The sequence below is a fragment of the Neoarius graeffei genome, chromosome 7, assembly GCF_027579695.1.
Source record: "Neoarius graeffei isolate fNeoGra1 chromosome 7, fNeoGra1.pri, whole genome shotgun sequence".
In the NCBI taxonomy this organism is placed as follows: Eukaryota; Metazoa; Chordata; class Actinopteri; order Siluriformes; family Ariidae; genus Neoarius; species Neoarius graeffei.
In genome coordinates this window covers 46,379,897-46,402,485 of record NC_083575.1, presented here as the reverse complement: position 1 = coordinate 46,402,485, position 22,589 = coordinate 46,379,897, and the positions used below count along the sequence as shown (strand labels likewise).

Genomic DNA, 22,589 nt, shown 5'->3' with positions numbered 1-22,589 from the left:
CGCTCCTACAAGCGAAATTGTAATAAACATGTTAAAATTATAACAACAACTGAGTCAACAACGACAAGAAAACGCTGATTTTATGGATGAAACGCAGACCGTGTTCTGAATGGGTGCCCAGTCTGGATTGTTTCTGTTGTATAGTTTTGCTGGCGCTCCTACAAGCAAAATTGTAATAAACATGTCAAAATTATAACAACGACAAGAGAACGCCGATTTTATGAATGAAACGCAGCCTGTGTTCTGAATGGGTGCCCAGTCTGGATTGTTTGTCGTATAATTTTGCTGGCGCTCCTACAAGCGAAATTGTAATAAACGTGTTAAAATTATAACAACAACTGAGTCAACAACGACAAGAAAACGCTGATTTTATGGATGAAACGCAGCCCGTGTTCTGAATGGGTGCCCAGTCTGGATTGTTTCAGTCGTATAATTTTGCTGGCGCTCCTACAAGCAAAATTGTAATAAACATGTTAAAATTCTAACAAACGTGTAAAAATTCTAACAAATTCTAACAGCCCATGTTCTGAATGGGTGCCCAGTCTGGATTGTTTCTGTTGTATAGTTTTGCTGGCGCTCCTACAAGCAAAATTGTAATAAACATGTTAAAATTATAACAACGACAAGAGAACGCCGATTTTATGAATGAAACGCAGCCCATGTTCTGAATGGGTGCCCAGTCTGGATTGTTTCAGTCGTATAATTTTGCTGGCGCTCCTACAAGCAAAATTGTAATAAACGTGTTAAAATTCTAACAAACGTGTAAAAATTCTAACAAATTCTAACAGCCCGTGTTCTGAATGGGTGCCCAGTCTGGATTGTTTCTATTGTATAATTTTGCTGGCACTCCTACAAGCGAAATTGTAATAAACTTGTTAAAATTATAACAAACGATCGAGTCAACAACGACAAGAGAACGCTGATTTTATGGATGAAACGCAGCCCGTGTTCTTAATGGGTGCCCAGTCTGGATTGTTTCTATTGTATAATTTTGCTGGCGCTCCTACAAGCGAAATTGTAATAAACGTGTAAAAATTCTAACAAATTCTAACAGCCCATGTTCTGAATGGGTGCCCAGTCTGGATTGTTTCTGTTGTATAGTTTTGCTGGCGCTCCTACAAGCGAAATTGTAATAAACGTGTTAAAATTATAACCACGACAAGAGAACGCTGAATTTATGGATGAAACGCAGCCCGTGTTCTGAATGGGTGCCCAGTCTGGATTGTTTCTATTGTATAATTTTGCTGGCGCTCCTACAAGCGAAATTGTAATAAACATGTAAAAATTCTAACAGCCCGTGTTCTGAATGGATGCCCAGTTTGGATTGTTTCTGTTGTATAATTTTGCTGGCGCTCCTACAAGCGAAATTGTAATAAACGTGTTAAAATTATAACAACAACTGAGTCAACAACGACAAGAGAACGCCGATTTTATGAATGAAACGCAGCCCGTGTTCTGAATGGGTGCCCAGTCTGGATTGTTTCAGTCGTAAAATTTTGCTGGCGCTCCTACAAGCAAAATTGTAATAAACATGTTAAAATAACAAACAACCGAGTCAACAACGACAAAAGAACGCTGAATTTATAGCAAAATTCTAGCAACACAAAATAAAATTCTTCCATGATATTATTGAGAAAGCTTTTGCATCTCACCGGAGATAAAATGATGACTGCAAACATGACCTGTTTTGATTTTAGCTTCGGTTAGATCGGCCCTGCTGATGTTGTTCAGCCCTGCACGGCTCGTCTCAGTACTAAGCCTCAGAGTTTCTTTACCTTCTTTCCGAATCACACATGGAATTTAAAAAAAAAAAAAAAAGTACCCTATGGGTACAGGTGGCTACTGCTTATAAATAAAATTGTTTTCCGATACCATGTTCATACAGTAAATATAGCATATATATGTGTCAGTTATACTCGCCTCATCTCTTGCAAGCATCACCAAGCTGTGAGCAGCATCAGGGCTTGTAGGATTTTGGTTACCAATTTTCTTTAGTGTATTTTGTTCAAAATAAAGTGCTGTGAACTATGGTTTCAAAAATAGTAAGAAAGTACTTGTTCATGAATTGTCTTAAGCATTATTTAGTGCTAATGAGCACATTGTTTCTCAAGTCTAGTGTAAAGACTAAAAATTAAAGCAAATAGCAAAAGTTTGATTTTTAAAAAAAGCTTAAAAAAAAAAAAACACCTTACAAAACCTTTCATTTGACCTTTCAGAAGGACCAAACAAAAGCCGTGATAATCCAAAGGTAAATTTTCTTAAAATAAAACACCACTTCCTTGATATCGAATCAGTAGCCTTGGCAAACTACAAGGTGAATTTCGTTTGTCTTTTTATCTGCCGATTATCTTCCAATACTATGAAGTTATAACGAGGTTTTTCTTATTTCATTTCTGGTTCTGATTGATTCCGAAGTTTATCAAGAAATAGAACGGGTAATCGAACTTGATCAGGATAAGTGCTGATTGGTTACGAAGTTTCACTATTGTTACACTCGTTCTTGCGTACCTTTCAAAACGCGAGATCAAATGTATCGCGAGATCACGATTCGCTGTTGTGGTGATTGATTGTAATGCTTATGCGCAGTGCACTATTGTTACACTCATTCTTACAACACAATGGCTACTGCCTCGCCTCGTTTCGTTTCTCTGAGGCAGTAGTCACAAAAATCGGAACATGCCCCGGTCACGAGTACTGTTGTGACCACAACCATATACGGCACAAAGATATGGCATAGCTAAAAGAATGCTTAAGGTGCATATCACGGGTAAATTCAGGAGCAAGATCAATGTAATTCTCCTATTTTATATTAAACTTTGGTTAAATATCTGTCACATTATGCATTTTGTGTAATTTTTTTACCTTGCGCAATACCAGAAATATTCAGTTGAAATCAAGCCATTTGAGGTGAATTGGTCCGCCTTTGAAAAAACTTGGCATTTGGATTTCCTGGCAAACATTGATTTTCGTGACGTCGCGTACGGGACGCCTCCCTCTGAATCCTACGTCAGCGCTGGTTTGTTTATGAGAAAACGATCTGGTGGTTTTCTGCAAATTTCTTCAACGTTATCGTGTAACTATTAAAATGGTTAACAGATGTATCGTAGGAGGGTGTAGCAACACCAATCTTGATGGGATTAGTACTCATCGTTTCCCAAAAGACCAGACAATGAGAGAGAAATGGGAGTGCTTCGTGCGAGGCACCCGGAAGCCGAGGATCAAAGCAGAGCCGAGAAAAAGACCAAGAAAATCGGCGATTCACAAGTCGACTGTTGCCAGGGTAAGAAATAAGAGAGACCAAGGATGCGTTATCCTAATGGGCTTCATGGGCAGCTGCCCGGGGCCTCGGAGGTAGCGAGATCGGAAAATATGAAACGATGTTTTCAGAAGTTTTGATCATATTGATAACATTTTTGATGCATTTCGCCACCCGTAAGGAAGCCCACCTTGTCCCGTCGCATACAGTAAATCACCCGTCATTGTCAATATGATCACTGTCCGCCATGTCTTCACACGCTACGCCAGCTTGAGTTCAACGATTTAATTAATGACTTCGCTTTCCAGAAAAGTAGGAAAGTACCCTTGTAAGTTGACCCATGGCTGTCAAACTGAACGCGCAAAGCTGTGTGCCACTGCTGTTTGGGACATTACATGTGTGAAAGGATGAAATGTTTCTCTTTGTTATCGCTCTTTGTTTTCACAAGTTAAAAGTCGCCTGGATTCCAAAATGAAAACGAACGGTTATATACCAAATGAATGTTCTTGTTCTGAATACTAAAGAAACTGTTGTAGGCCTAGGTTATGTTCTTGACATGTTGTTCATTGACTCACTCATTCAAAGGCTTCTTGAGGCTAAACTTTAGTTAACCAGACTTGTTAACCGTGATGTCTGATGGATTTTTTCACCATGCAATTGCCTATTTCACCATTGCTTTTTCTCGATTAAACAGGTGTTGATGGATATAAAGTTTTATCGTTCAATAGTATTTCTAATTGTGCCACTGTCATTATTTAAGTTTCTGTGTCTAGTTAGACAGGCATGTCTGAGGGGGTGAATTTGCTGAGCGCAGTTGACAACAGGCAGGGGTGGGGCCTCGGCAAGGGTTAACGCGGCCCTGAGAGACTCTACTCTAAATTAGGTGTTCCTGTGTTTGTGTGGTACACGGATAATGTTATTTATTGACACACACAAAAGTAAACAACACGAAAGCGCTGGGCGATAATACACTTACTTCACATCAAGGGATATGCGTGTCAGGGCTTGAGATCTTGGGACCTGTCAAACACATTAAATGTATATACAGCCCTGCTTAGCCGATTCCATGTGTGTAGCTTATGAAATCTTTCTCCTATAGTAGCCAGTACTCTTCTAAATGAAGAAATATATAAATACATAATAGTAATTAGAAAAAAATATGATTTTTGTAACAACAGATAGATGAGCATTGATACATGAATCCATGGGTTTAGAAGCTCAGGTGACAATTCCATATTTCAATGCAAAATTGCTAGCTGCTAGTCTGGCTAACGCAACTTCAAAGCTGTGCGAGCATTTGGTCTGGCAAAGATATTAAGCCCAACCATTTCCCAAAGCGCGTGGTTGACCCGCCTCCCTGAAATGCTTCAGTTTGCTACTGGTCGAAGCCAGAAAAGGCTGTGACGAAGCTTAAACCAATCACATCACTCTTTCCTCTGACGTATGTGACGCGACGGAAACTGCTTGAGTAACAGGAAGAAGATAAATACCTCCAGGGCTGCTCTTTGCTCCGTTTTCAATGAGAACTTCCCGTTGAATGCTTTCAATACAGCATCTACCGCTGTGTCGAAGGCTTGCCGCTGCTCCATGTTCGTAATGTTTCTAGTGAATGAAGCGCTTCCGGCATAGATTCTGTAAACAATCTATGGCTTCCGGTCGCAGTTCTACTACGTCACTGCCTTGAACACGCCTCTACCCAGGGCCGTTGGAGATGCTCAAAGTTGATTGGCTCCCGATTTTTCGGGAGCTTGGAAGAGCTGGAGATAGCTTGCCTTGCCAGACTAAGCTCGCAACAGCCCCCCGTGTTGCGTCACACTTAGGATGGGCGGGCCCAGGCTAGCTAGCTGCTAAACTTGGTCTACACAGGCTGTGCACTGAAACCGTGCAAAGCTCTCTCAGCCTGCTGGCGCTTCCGCAGGTGACGTCACGAATCTGGCTCCAGACTCCCTTGGGATTTTTCCAGACGCGTTTTATTTTTTTCTGCTGTAGACAAATGGCCTTGTGCAAAATTATCCTTCTGGATGAGTGTGTAAAGGGACATACTTTCATAAAAAAAAAATAAGCCACGAAATTGGTCCAGGATATGCACTTTAAAGCAGTGGAAAAACAGAGTTGCCCACGTGCGACTGTTTTGTATGGAATGTCACTTGACCCCACATTTGTATCTCCACCAACATGGCCAACATCTGAGTTTCTATTTTGCTTTGACATCACTTGCAAGTCAAGGATAGGAAAACGGTATTTTAAAAAAAAAAAAAAAAAGGGGGGGGGGGGGCTACTGTGCACGCGCAAAGCAGGCTCTCAGCAGCGACAGAACGGCTCATTTTGTGTTGGAGGGCCCCTCGTGTCTTATTCACACACAAATTCGAGTCTATTTCGTCTATTAAATTGCATTCCGATTGTTTAATTGGACTTCATTACAGAGATAGGTAAATCAGAAACAATGGGTTTGAGACAGAGACTTTTGAACAGATGGATCTAAAGCTCCCTCTCCTATTAATTGATCTTTTGTTCTCTAGTGCAGTGTGACCCAGTGCAATAAGGAATGATTGCCATGTTTCATACTTTACCCTTGTACCCACCAATGCCCTCAACACAGACTTATTTTATTATTAGATTAGATTCACTTTATTGATCCCACATCGGGGAAATTCACGTGTTACAGTCGCAAGAAAATACGTCATACAGATAAAATAAAACTGAAATAAAAATCAGACAAACGAAAGATTAAATACAGAGGGCTATTTGCATTATCTACGAAAAAGTATAGAAATATTGCCTTATTGAGAGGCTCGGAAAAATTGCACATTACAGGTAGGCTCTGTATAATATATATAAAGTACGTATAAAAATAGTTTAAGACCTACAGTTGTGTTCAAAATAATAGCAGTGTGTTTAAAAACGTGAGTAAAGCTCAAAATCCTTATAATAGTTTTTATTTCCATGCATTGGGAACAATGCACATTATATTCTACATCAAAACATGAAGAAAAATGTATGAATATTTTAATTACTTTACAGAAAATGAAGAAAAATGAACATTGGGCTGTTCAGAAAAATAGCAGTGTCTGCATTTTTCATTACAAACTCCAAATATTTACTGTATAAACTGAAAAAATCTTAAGGATTTAGTATTCCTGTGAATCACTAAACTAATATTTAGTTGTATAACCACGGTTTCTGAGAACTTCTGGCACCTGTGAACAGGTATTCCAGCCCAGGATGATTTGACAACATTCCACAATTCCTCTGCATTTCTTGGTTTTGCCTCAGAAACAGCATTTTTGATGTCACCCCACAAGTTTTCTATCGGATTAAGGTCCGGGGATTGGGCTGGCCACTCCATAACTTTCATTTTGTTGGTCTTGAACCCTGATGCTGCTCGCTTACTGGTGCGTTTGGGGTCGTTGTCTTGTTGAAACACCCATTTCAAGGGCATTTCCTCTTCAGCATAAGGCAACATGACCTCCTCAAGTATTTTGATATATGCAAACTGATCCATGATCCCTGGTATGCGATAAATGGGCCCAACATCATAGTAAGAGAAACATCCCCATATCATGATGCTTGCACCACCATGCTTCACTGTGTTCAGAGTGTACTGTGGCTTGAATTCAGTGTTTGGGGGTCGTCTGAAAAACTGTCTGCGGCTCTTGGACCCAAAAAGAACAATTTTACTTTCATCAGTCCACAAAATGTTTTTCCATTTCTCTTTAGGCCAGTCGATGTGTTCTTTGGCAAACTGTATCCTCTTCAGCACGTCTTTTTTTAACAGTGGAACTTTGCGGGGGCTTCTTGCCAACAGATTAGCTTCACACAGGCGTCTTCTAATTGTCACAGTACTCACAGGTAACTTCAGACCATCTTTGATCACCCTGGAGCTGATCATTGGCTGAGTCTTTGCCATTCTGGCTATTCTTCGATCCATTCGAATGGTAGTCTTCTGTTTTCTTCCACGTCTCTCTGGCTTTGCTGTCCATTTTAAAGCACTGGAGATCATTTTAGCTGAGCAGCCCATCATTTTCTGCACTTCTTTACAGTATACGTTTTACCTCTCCAATCAACGTTTTAATCAAAGCACGCTGTTCTTCTGAACAATGTCTGGAACGACCCATGTTTCTCAGGTTTTCAGAGAGAAATGGATGTACAACATGTGCTGGCTTCATCCTTAAATTAGGGCCACCTGACTGACATCTGTTTTTTCACAGAATGAATGATCTCACTAATTAAACTCCACACTGCTATTATTTTGAACACGTCCCTTTCACTTAATTATTCGATTACACAGACTCAGGAGCATGCATTTCATGAATGTTGGGTCTGTTGGTTTTCTATGACTCTACTACACCTACTGGTAAATTATTTGCCATCTAGTAATACAACCCCGATTCCAAAAAAAGTTGGGACAAAGTACAAATTGTAAATAAAAACGGAATGCAATGATGTGGAAGTTTAAAAATTCCATATTTTATTCAGAATAGAACATAGATGACATATCAAATGTTTAAACTGAGAAAATGTATCATTTAAAGAGTAAAATTAGGTTATTTTAAATTTCATGACAACACCACATCTCAAAAAAGTTGGGACAAGGCCATGTTTACCACTGTGAGACATCCCCTTTTCTCTTTACAACAGTCTGTAAACATCTGGGGACTGAGGAGACAAGTTGCTCAAGTTTAGGGATAGGAATGTTAACCCATCCTTGTCTAATGTAGGATTCTAGTTGCTCAACTGTCTTAGGTCTTTTTTGTCGTATCTTCCGTTTTATGATGCGCCAAAAGTGTTCTATGGGTGAAAGATCTGGACTGCAGGCTGGCCAGTTCAGTACCCGGACCCTTCTTCTACGCAGCCATAATGCTGTAATTGGTGCAGTATGTGGTTTGGCATTGTCATGTTGGAAAATGCAAGGTCTTCCCTCAAAGAGACGTCGTCTGGATGGGAGCATATGTTGCTCTAGAACCTGGATATACCTTTCAGCATTGATGGTGTCTTTCCAGATGTGTAAGCTGCCCATGCCACACGCACTAATGCAACCCCATACCATCAGAGATGCAGGCTTCTGAACTGAGCACTGATAACAACTTGGGTCATCCTTCTCCTCTTTAGTCTGAATGACACGGCGTCCCTGATTTCCATAAAGAACTTCAAATTTTGATTCGTCTGAGCACAGAACAGTTTTCCACTTTGCCACAGTCCATTTTAAATGAGCCTTGGCCCAGAGAAGACGTCTGCGCTTCTGGATCATGTTTAGATACGGCTTCTTCTTTGAACTATAGAGTTTTAGCTGGCAACGGCGGATGGCACGGTGAATTGTGTTCACAGATAATGTTCTCTGGAAATATTCCTGAGCCCATTTTGTGAGTTCCAATACAGAAGCATGCCTGTATGTGATGCAGTGCCGTCTAAGGGCCCGAAGATCACGGGCACCCAGTATGGTTTTCCGGCCTTGACCCTTACGCACAGAGATTCTTCCAGATTCTCTGAATCTTTTGATGATATTATGCACTGTAGATGATGATATGTTCAAACTCTTTGCAATTTTACACTGTCGAACTCCTTTCTGATATTGCTCCACTATTTGTCGGCGCAGAATTAGGGGGATTGGTGATCCTCTTCCCATCTTTACTTCTGAGAGCCGCTGCCACTCCAAGATGCTCTTTTTATACCCAGTCATGTTAATGACCTATTGCCAATTGACCTAATGGAGTTGCAGTTTGGTCCTCCAGCTGTTCCTTTTTTGTACCTTTAACTTTTCCAGCCTCTTATTGCCCCTGTCCCAACTTTTTTGAGATGTGTTGCTGTCATGAAATTTCAAATGAGCCAATATTTGGTATGAAATTTCAAAATGTCTCACTTCCAACATTTGATATGTTGTCTATGTTCTATTGTGAATATAATATCAGTTTTTGAGATTTGTAAATAAAAACGGAATGCAATAATTGACCATTTGTACTTTGTCCCAACTTTTTTGGAATCGGGGTTGTATGTAGAAGAAGCTTTTCTTTGTCACATGTACATTGAAGCATAGCAAAATTCCCCTGCATTTTAACCCATCTTAAAGCAGTGAATACATGCATGCACATACAAGTGAGCAATGAGCGCATGCACACGGAACAAGCCATGATATAGAGGAAGAGGAAAGTGCCATTTGTTCACTTAACTCCTCTCGTGTTTTCCTTGCCGGTCCCAGCAATCGAACCAGTGACCCTTTGAACCTATGGCTGCCCCAGTGTACATTACCTTTCTGGTTACTTATTAGATTCCCAATGATTCATTCGCCAAACCCTAAAACACACCTAGTGATGCCTAAACTTGAAATGGTTCATGCGTTTATACATGCAGAGCCAACCTGTTACGCCAGTTCTTGTTCAGTACATTTCCTCACAGATGAGGATTTTCACTCAAGATATTACATTTCCTAGGAATAAGTCACGCAGGAAAGACCAAAACCTAAGAGTAGAGCGATCTTAAGCTTTTGTTATTGAGATGAAAAGCTACCAGAAAAGTGTGTTACAACATCTCTGTTTCATAAGGAGTGATTCCTGTAAATGGTTACAGGTTTTGCTCCCCAAACAGCCGTGTGATTTTATTTATGTCTGGGTTTGTGCAATATAATAAAATCAAGACTATCCAGCTGTCTGTAGCCACAACAAAATCACTTAAAACATCTGTTTGATTCAGTGTACTGTAAAAATCACACTGCACATTACCTTTTAGTTCTCGACAGCCGAAGACAACGTTTCAGGACTGCCTCTTCCCACTGATGATTTTAAGTCTTGTTGAAAGGTAAACAACTTAAACTGTTCTGCATTTCATGTCAGGGGGGAAAAAAACAAAAAACAAAACCTAAAATCAACTGGTGCTGGCTGCCTGCCAACTTATCACATTAGCTGTTTATCAGTTTATGCCATTATCTGGCTTACGTGATCACTCCGAAACCATAAACCTGTCCCATGTAATAATAAACCGCTTTCTGTAGAAGGCTTACATCCAGGAGCAACAGTACAAAGTGTACTGAACAGCAGCAGCTGTAGAAATAAATGGAACATTTAGCATGAGTCAAGAGCCGTCCTTGAAAATGGTCCAATTTTGTGTCTTGTGAAGAATAGAAACTATTCTGCAATACATCCATCTAATTGAGGACGTGAATTTATCTACTCAAATTCTACTCAATAAATGTGAGGTGACTATGGGACTCAGTAGTTTAGATGTCGGTGGACAAGTCCAGTTTAATTACCATTTATAGCAATCTGAAAGAAAGGAAAGCAGGCAGCTGTTTGGATTGTTAACAGAGGAGGTCTTGCTCTCAGGAATCTATAATAAAATGGTCCAAACAGGTTTCAGTGACTCGGTTCTGTTGCGCGTTACTGAAATTAATTCAGTTCCAATGAAAATGACTTGGAAAACAAAGCAGATGCATGTGAATGAACAGGGTTTCCACACTGAGGCAAAATGCATAAGGAAGTTAGTTGTTGTTTTTTTAATATAAAGGAAGCAGGAAATACTTTCTCTCTTAGTATCTGTGGTACAGTAGGGAATAATGAAGCACATTTACTCCCCACAATAAAGCAGCTAGTGCAAGAAACAAAAATCAATAAAACATTGTTTCCATTAAATGACATTTTATTTATATTTCAGGTTTATTAGTTTAATTCCCAAATAAATACTGAACATTTTAACAGCTGTTCATGGTGGTGTGTAATTTAAAAAAAAAAAAAAATCATCAAGGTACAAAAAGAAACCTTCACGGTGGCAACTCAGCTGTGTGTTCATGTCAGCCTTCCAAGCCCTTCGCAGAATTATTAATATGCTACGTGGCCCTACTGCATAGTAGTGTTTTACAGCTCTCAAAGTCTAACTCGCATACTCCCATGCAAAGTGAAACCCATAAGACACGTCTTTTTTATTATGCATGTGCAGTACCTGGTGTGATGTCTTCAGTGGAGTGCTGTAGGCCTAAAACGGACCAATTTAAAGAAAGAAAGGAAAATATATATATGACGTCATTATTACTAAAGTGCATCTTGCAAAGACTTGTCTCATGAAGCCATTTACATTAAGAAAACAGAAATATACTGTATTTCTATACATATAACAATTTGTAGTGATCACAACTTTTCCACGCTAGTTTAATTTATTTCTTTTGTGTGAAGACAAAAAAAAATTTTTTTGCAAAGTAATATCTTAAAAAAAAAATACAAAAAAAAAAAAAACACCACCCTTGCCATTAAGCAAACATGGCGATAAAAGCACACTGCTGGTTTAGTTCTTGTTATTTTACTCATGCGTTCCTTTGCATATCATCTTCCCTCTTATATAGTGCCGTCATATTTTGGGCAGCTTTGGTGCACTGATGATGGGATTAGACTTCTGTAGGAAACGGCGTCCTGTACTTTTGTAGTCGTAAGTGCAGTTGTGGGTCTCTGCATAGCGGTGCGTGGAGCAGAAGTTGTTGCCACACCTTAATTATGGAAACAGAAGCATCATCAAGAGAGACAGGAGACGAGAAACGTGTCTAGTGAGAAAAGGTAGCACATTTACAAGCTTTTATAAATTAGTGATAAATTGAGGAACTCGAGAAGATTCAGTGAGATTCATGTAGTAAGCAGGTAATTTGCTTTCTAGAAATTACACACACCGGAAAATAAGTATTTGATACACTGCCAATTTTGCAAGTTTTCCCACTTACAAAGAATGGAAAGGTCTGTAATTTTTATCGTAGGTACACTTCAACTGTGAGAGACAGAATCTAAAAAAAAAAAAAAAACAGAAAATCACATTGTATGATTAAAATAATTAATTTGCATTTTATTGCATGAAATAAGTTTTTGATACAATAGAAACACAGAACTTAATATTTGGTACAGAAACAATTACAGAGGTCAGACATTTCCTGTAGTTCTTGACCAGGTTTGCACACAGTGCAGCAGGGATTTTGGCCCACTCCTCCATACAGATCATCTCCAGAGCTTTCAGGTTTCGGGGTTGTCGCTGGGCAACACGGAGTTTCAGCTCCCTCCAAAGATTTTCTATTGGGTTCAGGTCTGGAGACTGGCTTGGCCACTCCAGGACCTTGAAATGCTTCTTACGGAGCCACTCCTTAGTTGCCCTGGCTGTGTGTTTCGGGTCATTGTCATGCTGGAAGACCCAGCCACGACCCATCTTCAAATGTTCTTACTGAGGGAAAGAAGTTGTTGCCCAAAATCTTGCAATACATGGCCCCATCCATCCTCCCCTCAATACGGTGCAGTCGTTCTGTCCCCTTTGCAGAAAAGCACCCCCAAAGTATATTTCCACCCCGATGCTTCATGGTTGGGATGGTGTTCTTGGGGTTGTACTCATCCTTCTTCTTCCTCCAAACATGGCGAGTGGAGTTTATACCAAAAAGCTCTATTTTGGTCTCATCTGACCACATGCCCACCTCCCATGCCTCCTCTGGATCATCCAGATGGTCATTGGCAAACTTCAGACGGGCCTGGACATGTGCTGGCTTGAGCAGGGGGACCTTGCGCGCACTGCAGGATTTTAATCCATGACGGCGTAGTGTGTTACTAATGGTAATCTTTGAGACTGTGGTCCCAGCTCTCTTCAGGTCATTGACCAGGTCCTCCTGTGTAGTTCTGGGCTGATCCCTCACCTTTCTCATGATCATTGATATCCCACGAGGTGAGATCTTGCATGGAGCCCCAGACCGAGGGAGATTGACAGTCTTGGGTTTCTTCCATTTTCTAATAATTGCACCAACAGTTGTTGCCTTCTCACCAAGCTGCTTGCCTATTGTCCTGTAGCTCATCCCAGCCTTGTGCAGGTCTACAATTTTGTCCCTGGTGTCCTTAGACAGCTCTTTGGTCTTGCCCATGGTGGAGAGGTTGGAGTCTGAGTGTGTGGACAGGTGTCTTTTATACAGGTAATGAGTTCAAAACAGGTACAATTAATACAGGTAATGAGTGGAGAATAGGAGGGCTTCTTAAAGAAAAACTAACAGGTCTGTGAAAGCCAGAATTCTTGCTGGTTGGTACTGTACGTGATCAAATACTTATTTCATGCAATAAAATGCAAATTAATTATTTAAAAGAGTGATTCCACGCTTATGGGTACTGAAATGGGGACATGAACTTATTCACCTAAAACCATTTCTTTTTTTACCATCAGGTCACGAAACATGTAATCTTTAATGAATGATATGTTAAAAGATAACTTTAATTTTCTGAGATGTAATTAAAACATTTATATGCCAAAGTCAAGCCTATGAGTTCCAAAATGATGTCTGTTACATTACTTCTGTTACGATTGTCCATCTCGCGTCTGTTACAAATTAATTACAATCTAGCTCTATACCATGTTAATCTTATTGAAAGAATGTGTATGTTTATTCTACTACACATGTTTATTAATTATATTTGCTAAAACATCACCTTCCTATGTTTCAAAAAGTAATTCTACATTGTTAAAATTGAGAATATATATGTCCACAACGCTTCTGTTACGTTCTGACTTTGGCATATAAATATGTTTTTATTACATCTCAGAAAATTAAAGTTATCTTTTAACATATCATTCATTAAAGATTACATGTTTTGTGACCTGATGGTAAAAAAAGAAATGGTTTTAGGTGAATTTTTAAAAATAAGTTCATGTCCCCATTTCAGTACCCATAAGCGTGGAATCACTCAAAAAATATACAATGTGATTTTCTGGATTTTTTTTTAGATTCTGTCTGTCTCTCACAGTTGAAGTGTACCTACGATAAAAATTACAGACCTCCCCATTCTTTGTAACTGGGAAAACTTGCTAAATCAGCAGTGTATCAAATACTTATTTTCCCCACTGCACACGCATGTGCATATGTATGATTCACAATCATATAGCATGGCTGAGATCATTCACTGTTTTGGATTTAAATAAATAAATAAATAAATAATAAACAACCACAAATAATCCATCCATTTTAAACACCTTTATCATTACTCTATTTTAAAATCGCACATCAGAACCAAAACCCAAAGAATATAACAGCTCAAACAGCAGAAACATTAAGGCAAGTCAGAAATGACAAGCCGTCATACAAGACAAGAACAGAACACACAGATGTCACTACAAAGCATCTCCGAGCAGAACTGCTAATTTAGGACCTGACAGTGTTATTCTCAAAAACATCACATCTTCCAAAGAACGAGCTGATCTTATACCTGAACTGTAGCTCTGAAACGGCACATTATAAAACAACAAAAGCTTCTCCGCAAAGGCAAAAAAATATAAGGGCTTATTCCTTTGTCTGAAAATGAGAGCTTACAGATTTCACATGTTAAGTGTTCTGGAAATTCCTTGGGGAACGACAGCCTACCGCCGAAATGAAAATGAACATTAGCATTCCGTTCAACACTCAGACCTGCCGAACAACTATAAGCTTGAGTCTACACAGCATGAAGAAATGCACAAAGGAGCACTGAGGGCTAACTTCGACTGCCTGCAGCCTAAGCCAAGTACCTGCATTCATAGCTAGTGGCTAGCCCAGTCTTCTTCCCACAGAGGAAGCAATGTTTTGACGACTTCTTCTTTGAGCTCAGGGGGGTTTTCACAGGAGGGAGGCGATATGTCGGAGAGCCTAAACATTTCAACAAATCAAAAGAAACATGTTAGAAAACATCTATACTAATACGAGGGCACTTCAAGAAGTTCTCAGCCTCACCAAGAAAACGTCACAGGACAAAATATAGTTCTTGTATTATTTTCCAACACAGTCTTCTTTAACTTCAATGCACTTGGTCCACCGATGTTCAAGCTTCGCTATCCCTTCACGGAAGGTGGTCACGTCCTCCTCAACAGCATGGATGACTTCGTCATCACTCTGAAAATGGCGACCACACAAGTGGGATTTCAGTTTGGGAAACAGGTAGAAGTCAGACGATGCCAGGTCGAGTGAATAAGGTGCATGGGGCATCAGTTCAAAGCCACATTTGGCGGCTTCTGCTCTTGCCATCTGTGCTGTGTGGACGGGCGCATTGTCCTGGAGCAACAGCACGCCAGCTCAAAGCTTTCCTCTCCTTTTTTCTTTAATTGCTTCTTTCATTTGAGTTTTTGTGGAGAGTGATACAAGGCTTTATAGTATCCAGTTATGCCCCAAAATGGGAGTTACACCCCTTGTTTCCAGGTGAGACCGAGAACTTTTTGAAGTACCCTCGTATATCATATAGTAAGACAATGAAGAAATGCACCTTCAAAAAAAAAAAAAAAAAGTTAGTTACACTGAATGATGATAAAAACCATCACGGCTACTAAGTGGTGCAACAGAAAAGCTTTGACTATCCCCATGATGCCTCAGCCATCCACAGCCCGGAGTCCAAAAGAGCAAAATTGCCCATATTCTTTGAGAGGGAGGGATAGTGTTCCTATCTCCTCCGTCGGTTATAGCAACATGAGCCAATCGTGGGCTTCTGTGAACACATGTATGAGGAGATGGTGCTTTCCTCCAAGTGCGTGATGTAGCACGAGCTGAATTTGAGCTACACCCATATTTCACCAAGACACAAACTGTGTAATGCATGTACATTTGGCTGAAGGATGCCTGGAGGAGAAAATTAACTCCTTTTAAACTTCAGACGCAGGTAGCTGCTAATGTACATCACTCTCATAATCTGAGACTGGTTGGCTCCAGAAGGAGCCCTGCAATTCTTCCCATCTATACAGTTCTATTTTGAAACCAGTGCCACACAAAACATTGATTCGTGAGAATAAGATGCAAACCATAAAAGCAGCCACACCAAAGTTCAGAAGCAGCAGCAGCTCTCTCTCACTCTCGCACACCAGCCATAACATTAAAACTACTGACAGGTAAAGTGAACAACATTGATTCTCTCGTTACAATGGCACCTGTCAATGAGGGATATATTAAGTAGGAAGGGAAGAGTTAGTTTTTGAAGTTGAAAAAATGGGCAAGCATAAGAATCCGAGTGACTTTGACAAGGACCAGACGACTGGGTCTAAACATCTCCAAAATGGCACATCTTGTGGGGTGTTCTCAATATGCAGCGGTTAGTACCTACCAAAAGTGGTTCAAGAAAGGTCAACTGGTGAACCATTGACAGTCATGGGTGCCTACAATGGGCACATGAGCATCAGAACTGGACCATGGAGGAGTGGAAGAAGGTGGCTTGGTCTGATGAATCACATTTTCTTTTACTACATCATGTGGACAGCCAGGCGTGTGCATGTTGCTTTCCTGGTGAAGAGATGGCACCAAGGATGCACTACGGGAAGAAGGTAAGCCGGTGGAGGCAGTATGATGCTCTGAGCAATGTCCTGTTGCGAAACTTGGATCCTGGCATTCACGTGGATGTTACTTTGACACGCACCACCTTCCTAAACATTGTTGCAGACCAAGTACCCCCTTCATGGCAACAGTATTCCCTAATGGCAATGGCCTCTTTCAGTAGGATAATGCAACCTGCCACACTGCAGAAATTGCTCAGGAATGGTATGAGGAATATGGCAAAAGGTTTCAAGGTGTTGACTTGGCCTCCAAATTCCACAGATCTCAATCTGATCGAGCAACTGTGGAATGTGCTGACAAACAAGTCTGATCCCCAGACTTCATAACTTACAGGACTTAAAGGATTTGCTGCCAACGTGTTTGTCAGATACCACAGCACACCTTCAGAGAGCCCGTGGAGTCTATGCCTCGATGAACGAGAGCCGTTTTGGCAGCACACGGGGACAATATTAGGCAAGCAGTTTTAATGTTATTGCTGATTGGTGTACATATTCACCGCATTCAGCTGGGTCACTGTCACATACAGACATCTTTGGAAATGCAGCCACAAGTTAGAAAGATAAGAAACCTGGAAAGTCCACAACACGATAAAGGAATTTGTACATGACAAAACAAGCAAAAGAAGTTCTCGCCCAGGCGCCGAGGCATGAGATTGGATTTGTAGTTGCATTCTACAGCTATCTGTTCTGATATCAGAGGGAACAGCATGTTTGGGATGAGATACAGACACTGGCAATGATATTTCTGGGAACATTTTAGAATATCACAAACACCAGCTGCTGACGAATGTTTTATTCACACTCACCCATTTCTTGAGACTTCAAGATTTACTATGGCTGTTCATATGAGTGGTTATTTTGTAGGTATAGTGTATGCATATGGTGTGAACTTGTAGATGCACATTAGAGAGGAACAAAGCTGGTCATGGTTTGAATTTGAATTTCCTGCCATTTGGTTTCGATGAATAGTTCTTGGTCTGAGATGATTTCCTTTTATTTATATAGGTCAGTGCAGAAAAACTAAACGGGGTCAAATCTCCAGACAGAAAATACACGTTTACGGGTGTTACTGTTTGGAATTTTTAACGGTGTGATTACTTAGTTTAAAATTATCAAGCTTTCACAGTACGATAGTTTTAAGCAATTTAAAATGTACAAGCCTGTGGTGTAAATTAAAGGAAAACTGCTGCTGTACCACTTTTCTACAGGTCTACCATTGTAGGTACAGTCCCTTTTTAACTACATTTCCCATCAGCCAACTTCCGCGTTGACCTGCGTCACGCGGGGGCGGGATCACCAACGTCACATCCTCCATGAAAGCATAAGAAACCCGGGAACTCCTAGCTCCTCCTCTTTTGGCGCCGTGATTTCAACACGGACACAGGGAGGAATCGCTCGCTCCGCAAGCAAACCCAAAAAGACGTCTTTTCTTTCTTGCAAGAATCAGAGTTTCGCGCTTTTCTTTGTTTACCTTTGGCCACGGTAGACTCTAAGATCGCGCGATTTTAAACTCAGCTTGAGTTTACAACCGTTTTTTCATTTGTTCCTTATAAGTACGTACTACTGCAGTCCAGGCAGTTATTTTAAAGTTAAGAAGCAACTGGATCCTTTTTAACTCAAAAGCTGTGCACATTGTTTGATCAGAGACTTTTTCATCACGAGCGACCACACGTCGGACCGAGAAGTTCTCTGCGCCTCACGGAAGCGACTCACGTGCTCCACAACGGTGAAACTCCAAAAGTCTCGGAACATCTCTTCATAATCTTGCTAGAGGCAAGATACTGAGTAAGATTCGGCATTTGGGCAAAACCTAGTCTTAGGAATTAGCTTTTATTGAACTAGTGTGAATTTAAACTCTGGAACGTTTGTTACACTGCAGACACGCAGCGTGTTGAATTGTTCTAATTTTGTCCTCTCAATTGTTTAATAGATAGGCTGTGCATGCTTCTCTTTATTCCTTACTAACATACTTAATTTCCTTATCACATCTTGACCGCATCAAGATTTCAGTGGATTCAGTATTGTTCTGAGCTAGTGGGTTAGCTACCAGCTAGTCCTTTGTTACTTAGAAACACGTGGTCATAGGCCTCACAAACACACCTTAGCTAGCAATCCATGCTAACTCTTTGTTCAGGCCTACACAAACACGTGGCCTCTCACACACACACCTTAGCTAGCATTCCTTTGTCTTAGCTTAGCCACACGAGGTTAATCTAGGCCTACATGAACACGTGGTCACAGGCCTCACCTGGCCTCACAAACACACCTCAGTTAGCATCCCATGCTAGCTTCTTTCTTTTGCTAGGCCATACCACATGGTCAACTCCTCCCCCATAAACACACGTGGAGTTAGCTACCAGAGCTAATTCTTTTGTGTAGACCACACACACACACACACACACACACACAAGGCCTCTCTCTCCCTCACACACACACCACACACACACCTTAATTAGCACACAAAGCTAACCTTTTGCCTTCACCACAACACGCGCGCGCACACTCATCAAGGATATCTCACTGTTTATATATATATATATATATATATATATATATATATATATATATATATTTCAACTGCCATTATTCATTTTTATCTTTGTTATAATAAATTCATTTATTATTGAAACTGTGTTTATTTGTATTCCAATATCTCTGAAGTCCCCAATCTCCAAAGAATTCTAAAAGGTGCATATGATTTATGTCATATGGTAAGTGATCATAATAATTTGGAATATACCATAATTTAGCTGTTTGGTAATTTATTATTAAGCACCAAAATTAATGGTATTAATTAAATGAGTGATTCCATGAGTGATTTAATGATACGAGACTGATTCAATTTTAATTATTAACCTTCAGATTTAATGAGATTGATCACTCAATTACCCAAATGCACCTACACCATAAATTAGTCGCAATGCTTTATTTGGTTACCATTTTTCCAGGATACAAACATTACTGAATATATGGATAGCACTAGAAGCACTGCCTAGTCAAATACAAGTGTCACTTAAATTAGACAATAATCATGGCGATAAACACACTAATTAGCTCTTATTTTACTGTACAGAACAGAAAAGCACCGCAGATGTTATGGACAGTGGTAAACACAAGAAGTTTTTGTTTGGTCAGATCCTCCATCTCATTTCATAGAAACCCAATGTCCTACAGAGATCATCTGACCTCAAACCCTCTAGAGAGCTACTCTGCTTTCACCGGTGCCGTTATATGATGGGAAAGGGATACCTATTATTTCATACAGCATTAGGTTATTGGAGAAGAGAAGCACTATTGCCCTAATTGCCTTTTTATAGTGGATAACAAGCTTCTGGATGACATGATCTGGCCCTGACACATGGCATAATCAAATTTCTATGATGGAGTCATCTCTCCAACAAAATGTCTCCAGAATGTACAGTGTACAGACTCACGTAGTCTCTTTATTGAACAGGAGGGTCCACTCGATGAGTCCAGGACGGCTGATGGCTGAAAAGACAGTATTTTGTAAATCTGTTGAATCCGCTTATCAGTATAACTTAATCCATACCTATGTAAAAGACAAGCACCTATTTGATAATATGCCAACATAAAAGAAAAGGAATAACTAAACTAAAAGCTTTTTCCAACCATGCTAAATCATTGACCAATATTCAACATCTTGGTCGAGTGTAAAATGCAGATATGGACAAATCCAACAGTGGGTCCAAGAGCTGCACACTCACCGTGCATGTTGCTCTCTGCAGGGGAACCATTTTCTGTAGCAGATGGACATTGGCTTGCAAGGGGGCATTTGTACCACACAATCTGGACAGATCACAAGGCCTTGCTCGCTTTTCATCGATGTTAATCTCAGAGCCTGACAGCTCTCTGGAAGTGTTGTTGGCCATACTGGTGACATCTTGTGCCTCATTCTTGCATACCCTGTCTTGCGGTTTGATGGGCGAGTCCACTCTGGTAGCATGGAGAGGAGGGGTCTGCGGACTCGGGCATGGTGGAATGGGAGGCCCTCTGTTAGAGCTGAGGATGGGGCGAGACACTTCCCTGGTAAAATCTGTGAAAGGTCGAGGCACACGTGGAGGAGGGTGTAGCAAGTTCAGTGCAGCTCTGTCAGATTGGGATTGTAGTGTGTTAGTGCCTACTGACCATGTGCTAATGGAGTCTGAGCCCACAACCTGGGACAGCAGTGGAGTTGTAGTCATGGGCTCGTTCACAGCTCGTAAAGAGTCCAGACTGGCCTCCGGCTGAGCAGAAACATCCAGACTCAGCGGCTCTGGAAGCAGGCTATTAAACGGAATGGGTTTGGAAGGCTCCATCATAACTCCATCTTCTGGTAGCATTAGTCCATCACTCTGTATCTCTGCCTCATCATCAGCTTCCAGACCAGACAAGACAGACAGCGGTGGGTACAAACAGTCTGTTATAGCTTTCGCCCCACCCAGCTCCAACCTGGACACTTTAGGAGGTAGCCTGATACTCCTGGGGGTGGGATTATACCATGGCTCCTCCTCCTCCTGAAATATGCTAGAGGTTGTCAACGAGGAAATGGTTCTACCAGAGATAGGACATGGATGACAGGTGAAAGGTGGGCCAGCTTCAGAGGAAGACTGTTGCTGATCACCAATCGGAGGTAGCTGTGTTGCAGGAGCGTGGCCAATCTGAGGAAGGATACGGAGCATTCGGTGGTGGCGAGCAGAGCCAAGCGAGCCACAGAAAGGACGTGGACCAACCGGAGGCCTCGCTCTCAACTTGGTAGATTTCTTGGGCTAAAAAGGCAAAAAGCCAGAAACAAACTTATCTGAGAAAAGAAAACATTCATGCACAGCCATTAGTCACAGGCATAAGCTTATGAAAAACATGATCTGTTCCTTGTAGATATTAAATCCCAGAAATAGTTCTAAGAGCCCTAACAGTTTGGCAGGCTCCTCAAGACTGTGCAGAGAAGCAGTGTTAATTAAGGCACTGCACCAGTGTGCTGAACTTGGTGTTATTACTGTACTGGTTATGAGAATCACTTCTCCAGCCTTGGAGCATTTACTGCAAGTCTGTGTTCGTGACAATTCAAAGCAGCAGCAGCTTAAGACAAATACTGTTTGGGATAAAACATCTAGCCTTGTTTTTAAAGCACTTTCACACTCATTCATCTAGACACTGTCTTTCCTGCGGTACCTTTTTATTGAGGTTCATATTCTCCATCTTGGCTTTGAGTAGCTTCATCTTGTTCATAGTGACGGAGTTCTCCAGTGCCAGCTGTGCAGAGGAAATGCTAACGCCCTCCTCCTCTTCCTCAGCGTACACATTGTGCATGGAACCACCGCTAAACCAAATACAGACACAACACACCCAGTTATGTTTTATTAAATACGCACAAAATATTTATCATGAATTCTGTGTTACCAAGAGAACACTTGCACACTTTTGCAAAATGTTTCAGCCATTTTTTTGAGAATACAAAAATTAAAAATTTCTTTATTTTCAGCAACCTCAGACACAAGCAGTTCTAACTCACCTTCACTAAAATATATGAAATATACGGAAGCCGCGAGAGGCCCTTCATATAATCCTTTTTTTTTTTTTTTATTCACCTTGTTATCCCGAGATAACGACATAATTAATTCAGGATCTCGAGAAAACACCACAACTAATTCGAGATCTCGAGAAAACAAAACCGTTATTCCGAGATAACGACATAATTAATCCAGGATCTCGAGAAAACACAACTACTTCGAGATCTTGAGAAAACAAAACCGTTATTTCGAGATCTCAAGAAAAAACAATTAGTTCGTGATCTCGAGTAAACAGCTGAGAAATGGTTCATTCAGGTGCGCCAAGAGACTTGTGATATGCTGACTTTGGGGCTATTTCTCATTCTGTATAGACGCAACTTTGGTCATTAGAATGTCTGGAATAATCGATCACCTAATAAGGCAATATTTTGATCAGGGGTTGACACAGGGAGAGATTGCATCAAGTCTTTTAATAAGGGATAATTTCAAAATTAGTCCGCGGCACCTCCGCAGAAGACTGGCCCCCCTCTCTCTCAAGGCATCGTAAAAAGCCA

The 22,589-nt window shown here is 40.7% G+C and overlaps 2 protein-coding genes across 5 annotated transcripts in view; both read right to left on the bottom strand.

Annotated features, from left to right (window-relative positions):
- Positions 1-10,231, bottom strand: part of marchf8 (membrane-associated ring finger (C3HC4) 8) — a 177,419-nt gene extending 167,188 nt beyond the window's left edge. Inside the window, exon 1 of one of the 2 annotated variants that reach the window (XM_060925793.1) lies at positions 9,970-10,231. The gene's annotated coding sequence lies outside the window, so the exon portion shown is untranslated. Of the gene's footprint in view, positions 1-9,420; positions 9,521-9,969 lie in introns of those variants that run through there. The other variant, XM_060925795.1, reaches the window with a different exon arrangement.
- A 630-nt stretch (positions 10,232-10,861) lies between these two features.
- zfand4 (zinc finger, AN1-type domain 4) overlaps positions 10,862-22,589 on the bottom strand; it is a 53,627-nt gene continuing 41,899 nt past the window's right edge. For all 3 annotated transcript variants that reach the window (XM_060925789.1, XM_060925790.1, XM_060925791.1), the window contains 5 exons: positions 21,698-21,845; positions 20,254-21,294; positions 19,963-20,017; positions 14,747-14,864; positions 10,862-11,720 (listed from right to left, as the gene is read on the bottom strand). In XM_060925789.1, the coding sequence (XP_060781772.1) occupies positions 11,585-11,720; positions 14,747-14,864; positions 19,963-20,017; positions 20,254-21,294; positions 21,698-21,845 (1,498 nt within the window). In that variant the 3' untranslated portion in view covers positions 10,862-11,584. The remainder of the gene's footprint in view (positions 11,721-14,746; positions 14,865-19,962; positions 20,018-20,253; positions 21,295-21,697; positions 21,846-22,589) is intronic.